Source organism: Calonectris borealis, chromosome 10, assembly GCF_964195595.1.
Source record: "Calonectris borealis chromosome 10, bCalBor7.hap1.2, whole genome shotgun sequence".
Lineage (NCBI taxonomy): Eukaryota > Metazoa > Chordata > Aves > Procellariiformes > Procellariidae > Calonectris > Calonectris borealis.
The window spans coordinates 1,660,554-1,674,874 of NC_134321.1; the positions used below are offsets into that span (position 1 = coordinate 1,660,554).

General features: G+C 41.3%; 1 protein-coding gene across 1 annotated transcript in view; it reads right to left on the minus strand.

The window, feature by feature from the left end:
• GRM7 (glutamate metabotropic receptor 7) overlaps positions 1-14,321 on the minus strand; it is a 283,321-nt gene that overhangs the window by 176,187 nt on the left and 92,813 nt on the right. Inside the window, exon 2 of the mRNA XM_075158579.1 lies at positions 2,322-2,538. Within this exon, the coding sequence (XP_075014680.1) occupies positions 2,322-2,538 (217 nt within the window). The remainder of the gene's footprint in view (positions 1-2,321; positions 2,539-14,321) is intronic.

Here is a 14,321-nt window from a genome sequence, read left to right on the forward strand (position 1 = left end):
TTGCAACGTGACCCCCAGAACAGCACCTGGGAGATGGTCACAACTGATCCCCAAAGTCGGGGGACAAGGTGCCATTTCCCCGTAGGGGATCAAGGTCAGCACCTACCTCTCCAGGCAGCATTGCTCCACTAAATATCTAGACAACAGGATCTTCTTACACTTCCCAGGCTTTTAAAAACCCAGGGAACTTGTTGACAGGTATTAAATCCCCTCAGAACTTCACCTAAGCTTTATCTGTGTAACACAAAAAAGTTCAGCGCAGCCCTAAGAAGAGAAGGCGGCTGTACTGAATCAGAGGCAGCACCGGGGATTGGATTATTCCGGTTTCCAGACAAGGCAGGCTGCATATATGAAAGAAAGTTTATGCACTATCCCTGTTAGTGTCTTAATCTTGTAGGCGTGACCTATACCACCCTGCATGCAAAGCTGTTTTAAGCAGGGTATTCTTTTGGTTTTATGCTTTATTTTTTATGAAATGTTGAATTGCATGTTGACTCCATGAACAGCTCCTATTATTAATTTAATTCTACAGAACGTCTATAAAACGATACAGTATTATTCAGCTAGAGTTTGTCCTTGACACAGAGAACACGTTTCTGGTATGATTTTGCAACAGTGGATATTTGCAAATAAAGTAAATTTTAAATTATAATGAACACTGGCATTTGTCACTTCCTGCAGTATTAAACCCAAACCCATTTTAATACCACATAAATATGCATTTGAACGAACAAATTTATGCAAATATAGGTTCTTTCTGTGATATCAACATAATGAAACAATTCCGGATTCCCCTCTCTAAATCCCCTTTCTTCTAAGCGCAGCCGCCTTCTCCGCTCACTCCTTGGATGACGCTGCCACGAGCGATCCATCAGCTGCACCATGGCAGTTTGGGAGTGAGCTGATGCTCCACTCCCAGATAACGCAGGCAATTTGCAAAAGCAGAGCATATGCTGTGGAACCAGCTTTGCAACAACCGAGGAGATGGAAACCTCCAACGGCTGCTTCAGAGCAACGCCTGTCCCATCCTAGTCCTTCCCTTTCATGCACTTGCTAATCTGGCTGGTGATTTACGGAATTGAGTGAGTGAGCTGTCGATTGCGTCATGCTGTTTTTATTCAACGCAATGCCAGGGCAGTTACAGGGCGGGAGATCTGAGAGTTCATTTTGGGAATACAGTAGAGCTTATTCTTGCGCAATGATGATGGGTTCCCGATCAGGATATGTCACTGTACACTTCTGGAGATGGGTCTTGCATATATCATCAATAATAAATGACATCTTCTGCTCATTTTTCCTTACCGGTATAGGAATCAACTTCAAATATTTCAATTTTCAAAACTTTATGATTCTGGATTGCAAATCAGCTTGCCATGGATTTATACCTGTATAACCTGAAGTGCCATCTAAAGTCCTCCTACATTCTGGCATCTCTGGGGAAATTTAGAACTACTTATCCTGAAGAATAAGTTACCAGGATAAGGGTATGAGCACACTAACACATCAGTCACACCTTCAAGACAGGTCTGCTCTATGTTTTGTACCAGAACAGGAAAACAAGCTGTAAAATTAGAGATTTCTGCCAACAAAATTATGATGGTTCAACTCGATACCATAAGCCTGACCCAGCGCAAGACAAAGCATTTCCCTGTCCTCTTGGAACATCTCTCACTGACAATGACATTGTCCAATACAGTTTGGCCTTCTTGGGACACTACTGAATGAAACCAGTAACAAGAAAAGCGTGATGCATCACACCAAAGGTCTGATGTCCCTCGCACCATACTGCTGAGTTTGTTGCCTCCATATCCCAGGCCAGTAATCCTTGAGCCTTCAAGTAAAAGATTATGAATTTTCTCAACTGAATTGGTCAAGAGAAATGCTAAAGAAAAGCAATACAAATCAGGCAGCGATCTGAAAGGCGAACAGCAATAGTATGACACAAGTCAATGTCTGGTAACAAGCAGTCTTCCCAGAATTTCTAGCTGTGGAGAGAGAAAAACTCAGCATTTTAAAATCCGTCTTCTACCCATGTCAACATGATACAATGCCGTCCAGTGGAATAGTAGGAGCTTGATAAGACTCAGGGTTTTCTAATTTCTCCAGAAATGATTGAAAACCACTAAGGTTTCAAATTCTCTGAAACTCCATAAGCCATTTAGGAATGAGAGTATCTAGGCGCCATTACAGAGGCATTGCAAAGAACTGGAGCAGAACTTCAGAATACAATATAGGTTCTAGAAAAAGAATGTAACATTTGGTATAAAATAACGTTCATTACTTCTATAGCGTTTGCTGGAGGGAGTATGGGCATTGCCTACCTGCCTCTCTGGAAATTTGCATGAAGGACTCGACTCCTTTTTCTCCATAATTCCCTTCAGATGCCAAAGTGGACACATAATTCCATCCCAAAGCTTTCACAATGTCCACCATTGCTTGTGCTTGGAAGGAATCTGGAGGAACCACACGTGAGAAGAAATCATAGCGCCTGTCATCACTCAACTCTGGTGCAGTTGAGGCATAACTGATTTGTGGGATCTGTAGAAAAAAATAATTTCTGATAAATATACATATTCATATACTCATTGCACTTCTTGCAGCAGTTAGCTAAAGCAGTTAGCTTCAGCTGAGCCTTGGTTCGTCTTCATTGTATCCATCTATATTTCTTCACCATGTTCCTTTACAACATATAAGTCAAAGAAACAATCTTTCATTGACTTCAAGTTACACAAAAAAGTCATTAATCAATTGAAAACAACTGTATATGTGCACATTCATAATTTCTTCCTTTCAGGCAATCTTAATCAAATACAACACACACAAACCATTTTTCTCACTATGTCCTTTTTATTGGTGTTCTGGTTTTACCAAATCAGGTTATTTGGGATCATGAATGCAACCGAGTTTAAATCTATACCTGCCATCACTGGCTGAAAGGACCCTTCATCAGTTTTTGGAGGATGAAGAAGCTCTTAAACATTAAACTGCGACTCCAGATTTAAACAAAAGGATGTTTATTTTTTATTCTTTCTGATGAAGAACAGTCAAGAAGATTGCTGAACACGGACATCTGTCCCACAAAGCAACCTGGTCACGATTCAGCTCTGTCCTAAAACTCTGCCTGCCCATGACAAACCAGCTCTTGCTTTTCCTTCTCACAGCAGAATGCGAAGGAGGCTGACGGTTACTTTTTGTAACAGAGGGACTAGAATATTGTTCAGGGCTATTTTCTCCTCGATAAAGGTCCCTAAGCAGTTATCAAGCTGACAGTATGTTAATCCCAAAACACATTATGCAATTGTTTGAGTAACAGTCTGGGACTGTTCCTTAAATTAAGGAACCTGCCATAATTCTCACTTGAGATGCCAAGGAGGGAAAAAAGAGATTTGCAATATACACAAACATGATCATATATAATGATTTGAGAGTTCTAGACTGCGGAAAGGTCAGTATTTCACGCCTCAGTACAAGCATCTTCTGCATTCTCATATTCTATCTCTGCACAGCATTCCTACAAGTATTTATTAGCTCTTCTGCCTTCTCAGAAGAATAACCATTATGTTTCCCCAGGCTCAATACTGCAAAGGGCTCGGTGCCTTCGGTTCCCACAGAGGTCAGTACCAGGTGAGAGCAAACGCAGCATTTCCACAGAATACGCACTATATCTGTACATCTGTATGTACATTAACTACTACTACAGCAGAGTAAAAGCAGACCTGTAAAGCAAAATTGCTGCTGAAGACCCAGCAGATAAGTGAATTTATCCAAACCATCCATAATTATTAAATACCCCAACGTTTGTTGAGACACATTCCTGTTTGTAAAGGTAATATCTACTGATTTATTATAAACCATAACGAACAAAAACACATGACTTAAGGCCTGTTTAGCTTCATTCGGCATCAGCCTAGAGCCAAACCCGGCTCGTGGCCCGTCTCAAAGCCCTGCACCGGCGGGCCCCCTGCGCAGGGAGCTTAGGCGCAGTACCACTCCTACTTGCTATGAGTTGTTGGAGCTAACAAACACTGAAACTGGCAGCGGTGCTCGGGCTGTCACTGCGGGTGTCAGGGAACTGAATCCCCCGTCACTCGGCACGGTCTTTACTTCGGATGCGGCGTGTCGCTCCTTTGCCCGTCCGCTGGTTTTACAACCAGAGAGGTGGCTAATCAAGCTGAAAGCTGGGATGCTTTAGGTTTTTAATGCAAGACAGCAGTCGCCTAAAAAGCCTTGCCAGATTTATTTTAGATCTGGGCTTGTGGACAGCACGTTGCCAGCAAGACCTTCCAGTCTTCCAGTCACAGAAAATTAAAAAAGTTAAAGCTGAGGCTGCCGGGAAGAACACAGCATGGTGTTGATCACTGGTACGTGATTTACTTGCTCAGTATTTCACCTAGGGGCCAGCAAAGCTTGGGGACCACTCTCAAAGACAAATAGATCCATGACACCAATTTATCAGGGTTCTTTATTTTTAATCTACCTTAGGGATGACTTTCAGCAAACACCAACTACTGAGGTTGCACAGAAAATGCTGGGCACCCTGGCCATCAAAAATAATTGGAACTCCTAATTTGTCTGTGCCTACAACTGCTGTTGTAATAAATGATTGGTGACATTTTAGGATCGCTCTCTTCTCATTTGTACAAAGCAGTTAACGGAGCTTGCTCAGCTGCTTATCAGCTTAATTCATCTATTCATTGGATGGTATTACATTAAGTGGAACAGTTAACCAGGCTGACTTTATGGGGGCTGTATACCTGTTATTAATTAGACAGGCATCCACACAATATACACTCCCACACACAGAGCCATATTGAGATAGCCGAGTGCTGGGTTTTTTAATTATAAATAAAAGAAAGGATGAAATATGAATTTTTATCCGTGGCAAGTGTTTGCATTCCAACTTGCCAACAACTGCTTTTTCAACTAAAAATCAAAAGGAGCACATTCTGCACTTTTACAAAATCAAAGCTTCTACAGATTTTGCTCCATTGCTTATATTACTTAGGAGACTTTTTGGTTTTTAGTCTTTTTCCTCTGTCCATAAAATATTAACCACTTCTGGTTGCTTCAATCACTTGCAGTATAAAAAGCATATATGGTTTTTTTCACCAATGTTTTTTTGCAGGATATCTAAAAGCAACATAAAGTTATATGTATGAGGAGTAGAACTTCCATAAGATTTTGTCTGAATACGGGGAGAAAAGTGCTTAAATAGATACAATACAGACTGCAGCCATTAGAGTTCAACTTTGTTCAGTATGTCAGAGCATGTTACACCTAGGAAAGACGATTTCCCTTCCCGCACGTCTTCCCGTGCACGCAGGCGGCATCCCAGATGTCCAAACTGAACATCTGTTTGCATCAGCTAAAATCTAACACTTCAGCATTTCTTCTTCTCTTCCTTTTTTAACATTCACATCCAATTGGATGTGGACAAACCTCCCACGGACCCAGCTGGAAACCTTTCTCCCGTGCTTCACACCATATGTTTCTCCGTGTTACTGTTTTGTTTTTACTGAGAGTGACTTTAGTTTGAAAAACACTGCATCGTGCTAACCCCAGGCAAATCTCAATGGCCAGACACCCTCTCCTCCCCGAGATCTCTTCACTAGCTTACGCTAATCAGATCAACATCCAAAAGACAACATACAACGCTGCTACATGCTGATGGCTGCTCACCAGGTAAGATCACAGACATGCACCTTCAGCTCCTGTGAACGTTGAAGTGCACTGGAAAATAAAAATGGATTGACCCAATTCATCAAGACCCAACCCCAAGCTGGCCAAACTTGACAGTTCTCTGTTCCCAAAGACGATGAAGATGGTCTCACCATGCACAGGGGGTGAGGGGGGGCCAAGGGAGAACAAGAAGGGGGGCTGTAATTTGATTACCCTCTCTGATCATTAAATTCATCCCCTTGGTCCACCTCTCTTGAGCACACGCTGGTGCTCCTCGAGACTGGCACAGGCCTCCCCCTCGGGGCAGGAGGCTGGAGCCTCCCCAGCCTCCCAGCTCACATCAGGCAAGCAAACCTCCTGCCCCAGGGGCCAGGAGCGCAGTGGCTGGATGCACACCGACTGGATTTCAGTTTTGAAGGTGCAGAAAAAGCCTTAGTAAAACTATCCATGTAAAACCGCAGTTAAATAGCTGGACGTTTAGTAACCAACTCCTCTCCACCCTGATCGGTTTGTAAAACCCGCATTTAGGATGCAGAAAGGTGCTGAAGGATCAGCCCTGAAACGGGAAGTCTCGCGTTCATGCACAAACACAAGATGAAGGAGTGAAATGCAAAACAAGCTGCAGTACGATGCCAGGGATTCCTGAGCAGTAAAGATATTCTTAAATGTAGTCCTACTGCTACCTAGTGTGTCCCCTAAATGTCCTCTCAGATGTACCAATCACTGCCAGTCTTCCTTCTGTTTTGGTTTTGAAAGTTGCTGATATGGCTTAGGCTTGCAAACAAAAGCCATCTGACAGTACTGGCTAGCCTGTGCCACGCTCCAACCGCACCAAAAATTGGAAGTTTACCCACTTCACCCAACCTACACACTAAATAGGTAGCACCTAAATAAAAAGGTTTGCACTCCCCTTCCCTATAGGTTTCTCCATTTTTACAAGCTTTTAAACACATCACTCTTCTTCTCTTAAGCCATACCCTTTCTCCTTTTGGTCCTGCAAGGGTCCAGTCTGAGACATCACGTCCTGCCACCATGGCAACAACCGGGCTCTCAACAAGCCCAGCAAGCACCACAATGACTTCATGTCAGGATCACAGCACAGAGTATTTTAAATGAGGTTTAATTAGCCAGATAAATATTTTTTGTCTCTTAACTGATTTATTTTTCTTTTGTTTTGGTAAAATCCGCTATTTGCAATCGATATCTCACATTCAAAACTTCAGTTTAAAGAAGCAAGCTTTCTCTTCCATCATGTTTTTCTATTTTCTGTTCTGAAACACGTCTGAAACATCAAAAAGCTCTAGGGAATTAGAGTCTGCTTTCCAAGCGGCCCTAACATCTTGGCAGAAGAGTTGTGATCCCTAAAGCACAGGGGATAAAAATCCCCCTGGCCCTTGCAGAGCAAGGCTGTGAGTAAGAAAAGCCTGTGGTCCTCCTTCATGTGCTGCACAGCAGCAGCGTTTGCAGAAGAGGCATCCTGCCTGAGCCTGCTCCTCCACCACACCACACGGCTGCAGCTGGAGCTTTCTGAAGGACACCCGGGTGGCAGCGGATGAGTAAGCAGACCACTGACGTGGGAGGCAGATTTTCCTGAAGGCAGTCTTCGTGTTTACAGGACTATGGCAAACATCACACGCCGGAGTTTCACATGTCGTTTGGCTGGCTGATGTCCTGATTACAGTAAGAGTGAATGATTAATGCTGGGAACATTGCATTAGTCAGTGATTAATTAATGTTAATTTATTTTTAACTTTGAACATTATTCTTAATTTATTTCATTTTCTTCTGTTAATGAAAAGCTCTCTCTGGATCACACTTGGTTGTCTTGCTGGAAAAGCAGGGCCTGCTTGTGAGCAGCTGCACCAAAAGCCACAGCAGAAAACACACCAAGGATCAACACGTCTCTCTGATGGTCTCCTAAGTCACTCTTTGCAACATCAGACATCTTCCAACATCAGGTTTGGAACTGCGTATTTCAGAGTAAAAAGCAACTGAAATACAAACTTCTTGTTCCAATTCTTCATTTCAAACTGGGTTTGTATTATCGCCTCATCCCTTATCCTCCTCCTCTCGCTGTTCAGCAGACCGTTCTTTTCAAGCAAAATGAGAGAAGGGGCGAGCTCCTTGCTAATAGCCAAGCGTCTCAACTGGGAACGCGCAGGAGACCCACTGCCAGGAGACAAGCCAGCTCTCCCCGAAGCTGCAATACCTGCCAGCAGCGTTGGCCTTACTGCCCACACCCTCATCACCTCTGCCTAACTCTGCCTGCAAATTCACTTGCACAGCCAAGAGCCTCGTAAATCAGTGGAACCATAAAAATTATTATTGCTACTATGCTACTTCAAATGTGACTGAGTTAGGCTACATCTCCTTAGCAACTTATTAAAAGATTAATAAAATGGTGCACCTGAACCCAACTCACCAAATGACAGTAGTCAGAAAACTTCAGAAAAGGCAATTTCCCTAAGGACCATGTGCAATTAAGGTAATGCATGAGTATACCTGTTGAGATATTAATGAGCTCCCACCAGGGTAATATTAAGTTCACAGTTTGCTGCATTTTTACTTTCAACTTCCTATTAAGTTTTATTGATACGATTTCCTGACAATAGAAAAAAAAATACCCTACTTTGATAAAGTCTCTTGAACTCATTTTATTTGGCAGTGCAGTGCCAGTCTACACAAATTGCAAAATCCTGCCAATAACTTAACTTCACAAAAAAAGATGCCTGAAGAGTTTTCACTTGGCTGCAGAACTCTTGGGTGTGAACTGATGGATGACTAACAATCTCGAATCTGTTTAGGTCTCAGATTTTATTCATGTAGAAATTTATCATGTCAGGATTTAATCATCAGTTAGTACAACTACTCTTTGTTCACCATTTACATCTCAAATTGCCTAACAAACAGCTTCAGCATCCTGTGAACTGCATATAATTGTTTTCATTGCCTTGAAGTAAAATTATTTGAAGTTTCTAACTAGCTGTTTTCTCTGGGCAAAACTCCTCTACACTTTCTTCATTTCCACTTTGCTCCGAACAGGAAGAAAATTTTACCCGAGATACAAAATAAGATCAGATTATGACTCAAAGCTCGCAAAGATAACAGGAATGAATCTTCCTGCTGATTCTCACTAGGCTGGAGGGGGAATTTGAGCTCACCCCATTTCGTCGGGAGCTGACATCCCTGGGGCGTGCAATGGCCTCGGGTCTCGCCTGCCCTGCGGCAGTCGGTGGCCTCGCGGCACGCCGGCCAGCTAATCGACATGGGGCTATATATAACAAATCACATCGCTGCCTTTTGTTCTCCTCCTCGCCAGCCCTCCCAAAAACTAAACACTGTTAAATCGGTAGCTTTGGGTAGATTTTCTCGAGGTGTCAATCTAGCAGCATGTGCCCTATTTCTGTCCTGAAAGGTGCATATGAAAACAAGTATTACCGCAATTCTTGCTCTAGGGCTCTTAAAAGACTAGGGAATAATATTCCCAACAGTCTTAGGTAATGATGAGAACAAATCCTTCTAAAGTGCTTTGATAATCCCTCCTTATTATGTTTTATGATGAAATTTTAGAAGTAGTGCATTTCAAGCTGGTTTTTATACTCAAGAATCAAATGTTGACAATGAGGAAATGAGGCAAAACAATTAACAAAAAAAGTTTTCCTGTAAATTAATTTTAAGAGCAATAGAAAGTATTTCTGTACAGCTCTGCCATAGTCTATAAGGTGCTTACATATGGCAAACCTGTTGCTGCGTGCAAAAGTTACACCACAAGAGCAAATTCTTCTGAGCAGTGAACAAAAGCAGCACATCTAAAGAAGGGCATTTGTATAACAGAAGATTTTCAAAACGATTAATCTATTTACAGTTCACCTCAGTTTCTCTCACTCTGTTTACCAGTTACTAAAGCTACCGGTGTTCAAACAAGGTCCTGTTTGCTCACATCACCACCTCTCTTATTTTATCCCCCAGTGAATTCCTAATGATGTATTAGACATCAACACAATCACCTACAAGGGAATTGGGTAGATATTTCGTAAGGTACAGAAATACAAATATAAACAACATCAAATACAAATGAGAAGCTGAGCCTGGAGGAGTAGAAGTGCATTTAATAAACCAGAAATATTCTCAAGAGCAACAAAAGAAACACTAAGAAAATAAACCAAAGAAATGATTCACGTACACGAATTTTGCCTATATCCAAGTTGGCCCATTCCACCAAACCTCACCACGCTGTGTGAGCTCCATCTCATACTACTTGTCCAGTAATAGGTGAATTCAGCTAATAGGTGAGTGGGTCTTCTCCCAACTTGACCTGATAGACCACAAGGACTATTAACATGTCAGTCAGAGTAAATCCCACTTTCCAAAGCATTTTAAAGGAGAGATTTTCAAAGTGCTCAGCATCTGCAGTTGAGGACCTATGTCAGCGCTCCCAAGCCTCATGTAAGTTCTTTTTTTTGTGGGAGTTTTCAAGTGGGATGGCAAAATTCCATACTTAAGGAGAACTATAGGTGTTCTTGACAAATCGTCAATGAAAAACTGGATGAGGTCACTGCTTTGTGGACCTCTCAGTATCAGATAATTCAAGCGTGACAGTGATAGGAGAATAAAGTAGTGTCAGGAAGGGTAATGGACTGACAAAACATGGGGAACTACAGGGAGAAGTTATCTGTAATTTCATTTCACTGAATTGTCTTGCTGTGCAGCATTCAGTTTCAATACATAATGAATAAACATTAGAAGCTCCATGCAGATTTTTGGGTGGAAATTAAGAGGGAAGGCCAGTCCTATTAAAGGACTTGCTGTAATTGAACAGTGCAGTAACAGACCTTAACAGAGCTGTTATGAGAGCGATGCACCACTGGTCTGACGTCCCAAGAACATGGAGCAACGCAGTGTACCGTCGTGCTTCCAGGGCGATGGTTCTGGTTAATAAGACCTTTTAAAATTCACAACTCCTTGATTACCAGTATTATAATGGATGCAATCCTTTACTGAAACAAACACCTCCAATGCTACTTTGGTTTTCTCAAATAACTGGCCTTTTAACCGAATGCTTTTTTTTTTTTTAAATTCATTTCAAACCTGAAAAGAATATATGAAAGAGCCCATTTCCAGGCACATAAGTCAACTTTCATCCCTAGCATAACTGTCATAGCACTAAAGCGGAAAGACATCCTGAATAATATTGTCAAGCTGGGAGTATTTTCCATATCTCCAAGGTCTCTCCTGCTTCCTCTTCTAGAATAAGAAAGTACTCTTATGAATTACTCCAGAAAAAATAATTGTGGCAATTAAGGGAACAATAATTACAGCAATTAGTACTGTCCACATGGCTCATGGGAGCACTTTATCAACTGAGACAGACAACAGGAAGAAAAAAATTATAAACACATAGTAAAATGAGAGGTATCCATAAATATGAAAAACCCCTTGATGACCTGTGTCTAGAACTAGGTCTGCTTGTGACAACAATGAGCTTATGGCATAGCTTGGGCTTTTATAGCTGCAAAATAGGAGGTGATCTCTTAGCTTTTAAATGCTAAAAGATCCTTGGATAGATGACTTGAAATCAGGATCCACAATTTTAATGAAAACTAGTCTTAGCACAAAAATAAGCTTCTTATTTCCTTATAAGGCTGTAAATAATACTGTCCTTCTAATAAATAAGTTCATAACACCATCTCAACAAGTTTACATATTGTGGATTAAGAATTTTCCATTTATACTTTCATCATTAATAATTTCATTTGTCTAATCTGTGCATTAGGGTGCTCAGGCACACACAGACAGATACCTGTGTCCCACTAAACGTATTCCAAGTGGCTAAGATCTACAAATTCTTGTACTGAGTCAATTTATAATGAACCTACAGGCTCACTTCTCTTCCTACACAGGCATAAATGAAATTTAAAAAAAAAATCTCTCCCATGACACTGCCTTCCTCTCAGAGCAAGGTTCTCCCATTCCTTGTGCCTGCAGGCACTTTAACCTGCCCTCACGCGACCAGAGAGCTCGTCCTGGCTCTTCCACACCGCCACAAGACAGGAAAAACACCTGAATCAATAAACTAGAGAAACAAGAAGTCCTATCAGCCATGCTTCTCTATTATGCAGTAGGAGGAGGTACAAGAATGAAGTGGTAGTATAAAGCGTGGTTTTTATCCCTAAGGCAAGGCCACCTACGTTACCTTCATATGAAATACGTAGCCACCAAGACCTGCTCAAAGACCTACTGCAAACAGAGAAGCAAAGAAAGCCACGAAGCAGTGATACAGATATAACCTACTTTGCTGAATGTTTTGAGATTTACAGCTCCAGTAAGTGCCTTTTTTGCAGTTAACAGCCTAATAACCTTTCCCATGGGCAAAGAGCATTCTTTATAATCAAGCTCCTTTGAGCAGGGTCTATGAACCAATTCAAAAAGTTTCTGATTCTTAAAAATAATTCATTCAAACCTTTGGACCAAGTTGTGCCAAAAAGCACAGTTCCCACTGTACTGCTACTACAAAAATGGAACACCTTTGAGGAAGGCAGAATAGGATTTCAACACCACTGTCAACGTTGCACATTGTTTTGGAAATAGGTGAGGCCCAAGTGGAATTCAACTGTTCTTTCACTTTGTGTCCTTTAGAGAATTGCTTAAATAAAAATCGTCTATGCTGTAGTTTGGACACAAAAGCTTCATACGTATTGAAGACTACTCCTTTAAGAGACAAAAATATGTTCCTCTGTGTATCCAAAGACGTCGTGTTCTTTAACATTTCTTAGCTGTTGTGTAACAGCACACCCGCAACAACATAAAAAATAGGTTCTTTTTGTTAGCAGGTATTATTTGTGTTTGCAAGACCAACCGTTACCATCTGAATTGTTAATTTTTCCAGTAAATTGTCATACCTTGGGACTTCTTTTGTTTCAAAACATTCCTTGAAAAAAATTGCAAAAAAATGATCAGAAATCAGTATTTGAATTTACACTGAAATGGAAAAAGATTTTTAGCTACACACTTGCCTGATTTGCGTGTACAAACTCCTCTTTGGGCTTGAAGTTGCATTTATGTGGTCATGAAGAAGATCACTTCTAAGTGATCACTTCTCAGAAGTAAAATTAGTTTTTATTTATATTGCTTACATTTTAATTTCTCGTTTTAGCTATATTTTGATAGAATAATATTAAATTCAAAATTCAATTTATACTTTATTATTGTTATTATTTCTAGCCCCAGATAGATAAAGATCCTTCTTTATTTTGAGGAAAGACTGCCTAGAAGCCAACAGTCCCTCCAGCAGCTGATGAGCTGTGAGCCCGGGGCGTGCAGCCGGTCCCTCCCAGCGTCGCACACTGGCGGAGGTGCCGCCTGCGATGGCGATGCGTGTGGGCGAGGACTGGCAGACTTCAAACTCCCCCTCCCTTTGCATACTGCAGAGATGCATTTGCACATCCCCTGATGCAGGCAGGCAGAGGCACAAGCTCCTTCCCCCATGCAGGCTGGGTCCGTCCTCCCTGACACACAGACGTGTGCAGACAGACAGAAGACAAAATGTCCCGCGGCTGACACAACAAACACACCCAGGTATAGGGAACCTCTTACAGCTCCCATCCGCAAACAAATATTTATCTACCGCACCAGAGAGACGACTGATAACAAAGGAACATGTACTATTATGAAACTTCAGCACTTCATGATTTTAAGTGAAATATTTAACTTGTTAAGAATTTTAGCTGGCTTGCTCATAAACTAGCAAGGCGATAAAGCTTTACTGGTTTGCAGATCTTGTGGATGAGGTATGACCAGCACAGCACATTTATATATACTAGTGCATATTCATTGATTTTACAATACTAACTAGAATATTCCTCCTAGGATACATCAGTTAAAATATCAGTGGTGATTGCCCATCCATTGCAATGCAAGAATGCACAGCTCTTCATATTTTAACTCCAGCCCTGATAGAATGAAAGCTTGAGAGCAGCATTAAAATAATAGATGGTACTCTGCTAGAGGTAATTTGAAATCTTAACAAAGCATCAAAGGATCTTGTCTATTATGAGATAATACTTCAAGCCAATTTTTAGCTGAACTCACGTAAGGTGATGGGAGTACGGGGACCCTATAACCTTTCTAATGGCCACGTTTTTGTAATCATATGGTACAACAAAGCTGCTTATGCAGCGATAGTCTTTTCAACCTCATGCTGTGATTCAAATTCAGCCTACATATAACACATAGGGATATTCTGTCACACTTTTATCCCATGACACACCACACTGTCTAAAACATAATTATGAAGATATTGTATGAAAGAGAGAGAACGGGCAAGTTTAAAAGAGGCACATTCTGTAATCTTTGAGTTTGTGCTAAGACTGAATCTACTTTTGGGGTTGTTTACTTCTATCACAGCTGAAGAAAGCATAAGCGATATCTCCAGCAGATAAAACAGGCAATGGTATTTCAAAGGGAAGAAACCAAGGCCTGTCCATTACCTGCTGCAGATAACAAAACAACTTGTGTCAAAATGCAATTGTATTTGTACCACGTTGCTAAGAATAAGATTAATGGTTGTCTAACCCATCAGGCACTTGGGAATGGGAAAGGATGCTGTCTTAGGTAGGTTCACATTTGAGAGGCTGGCATTAAGA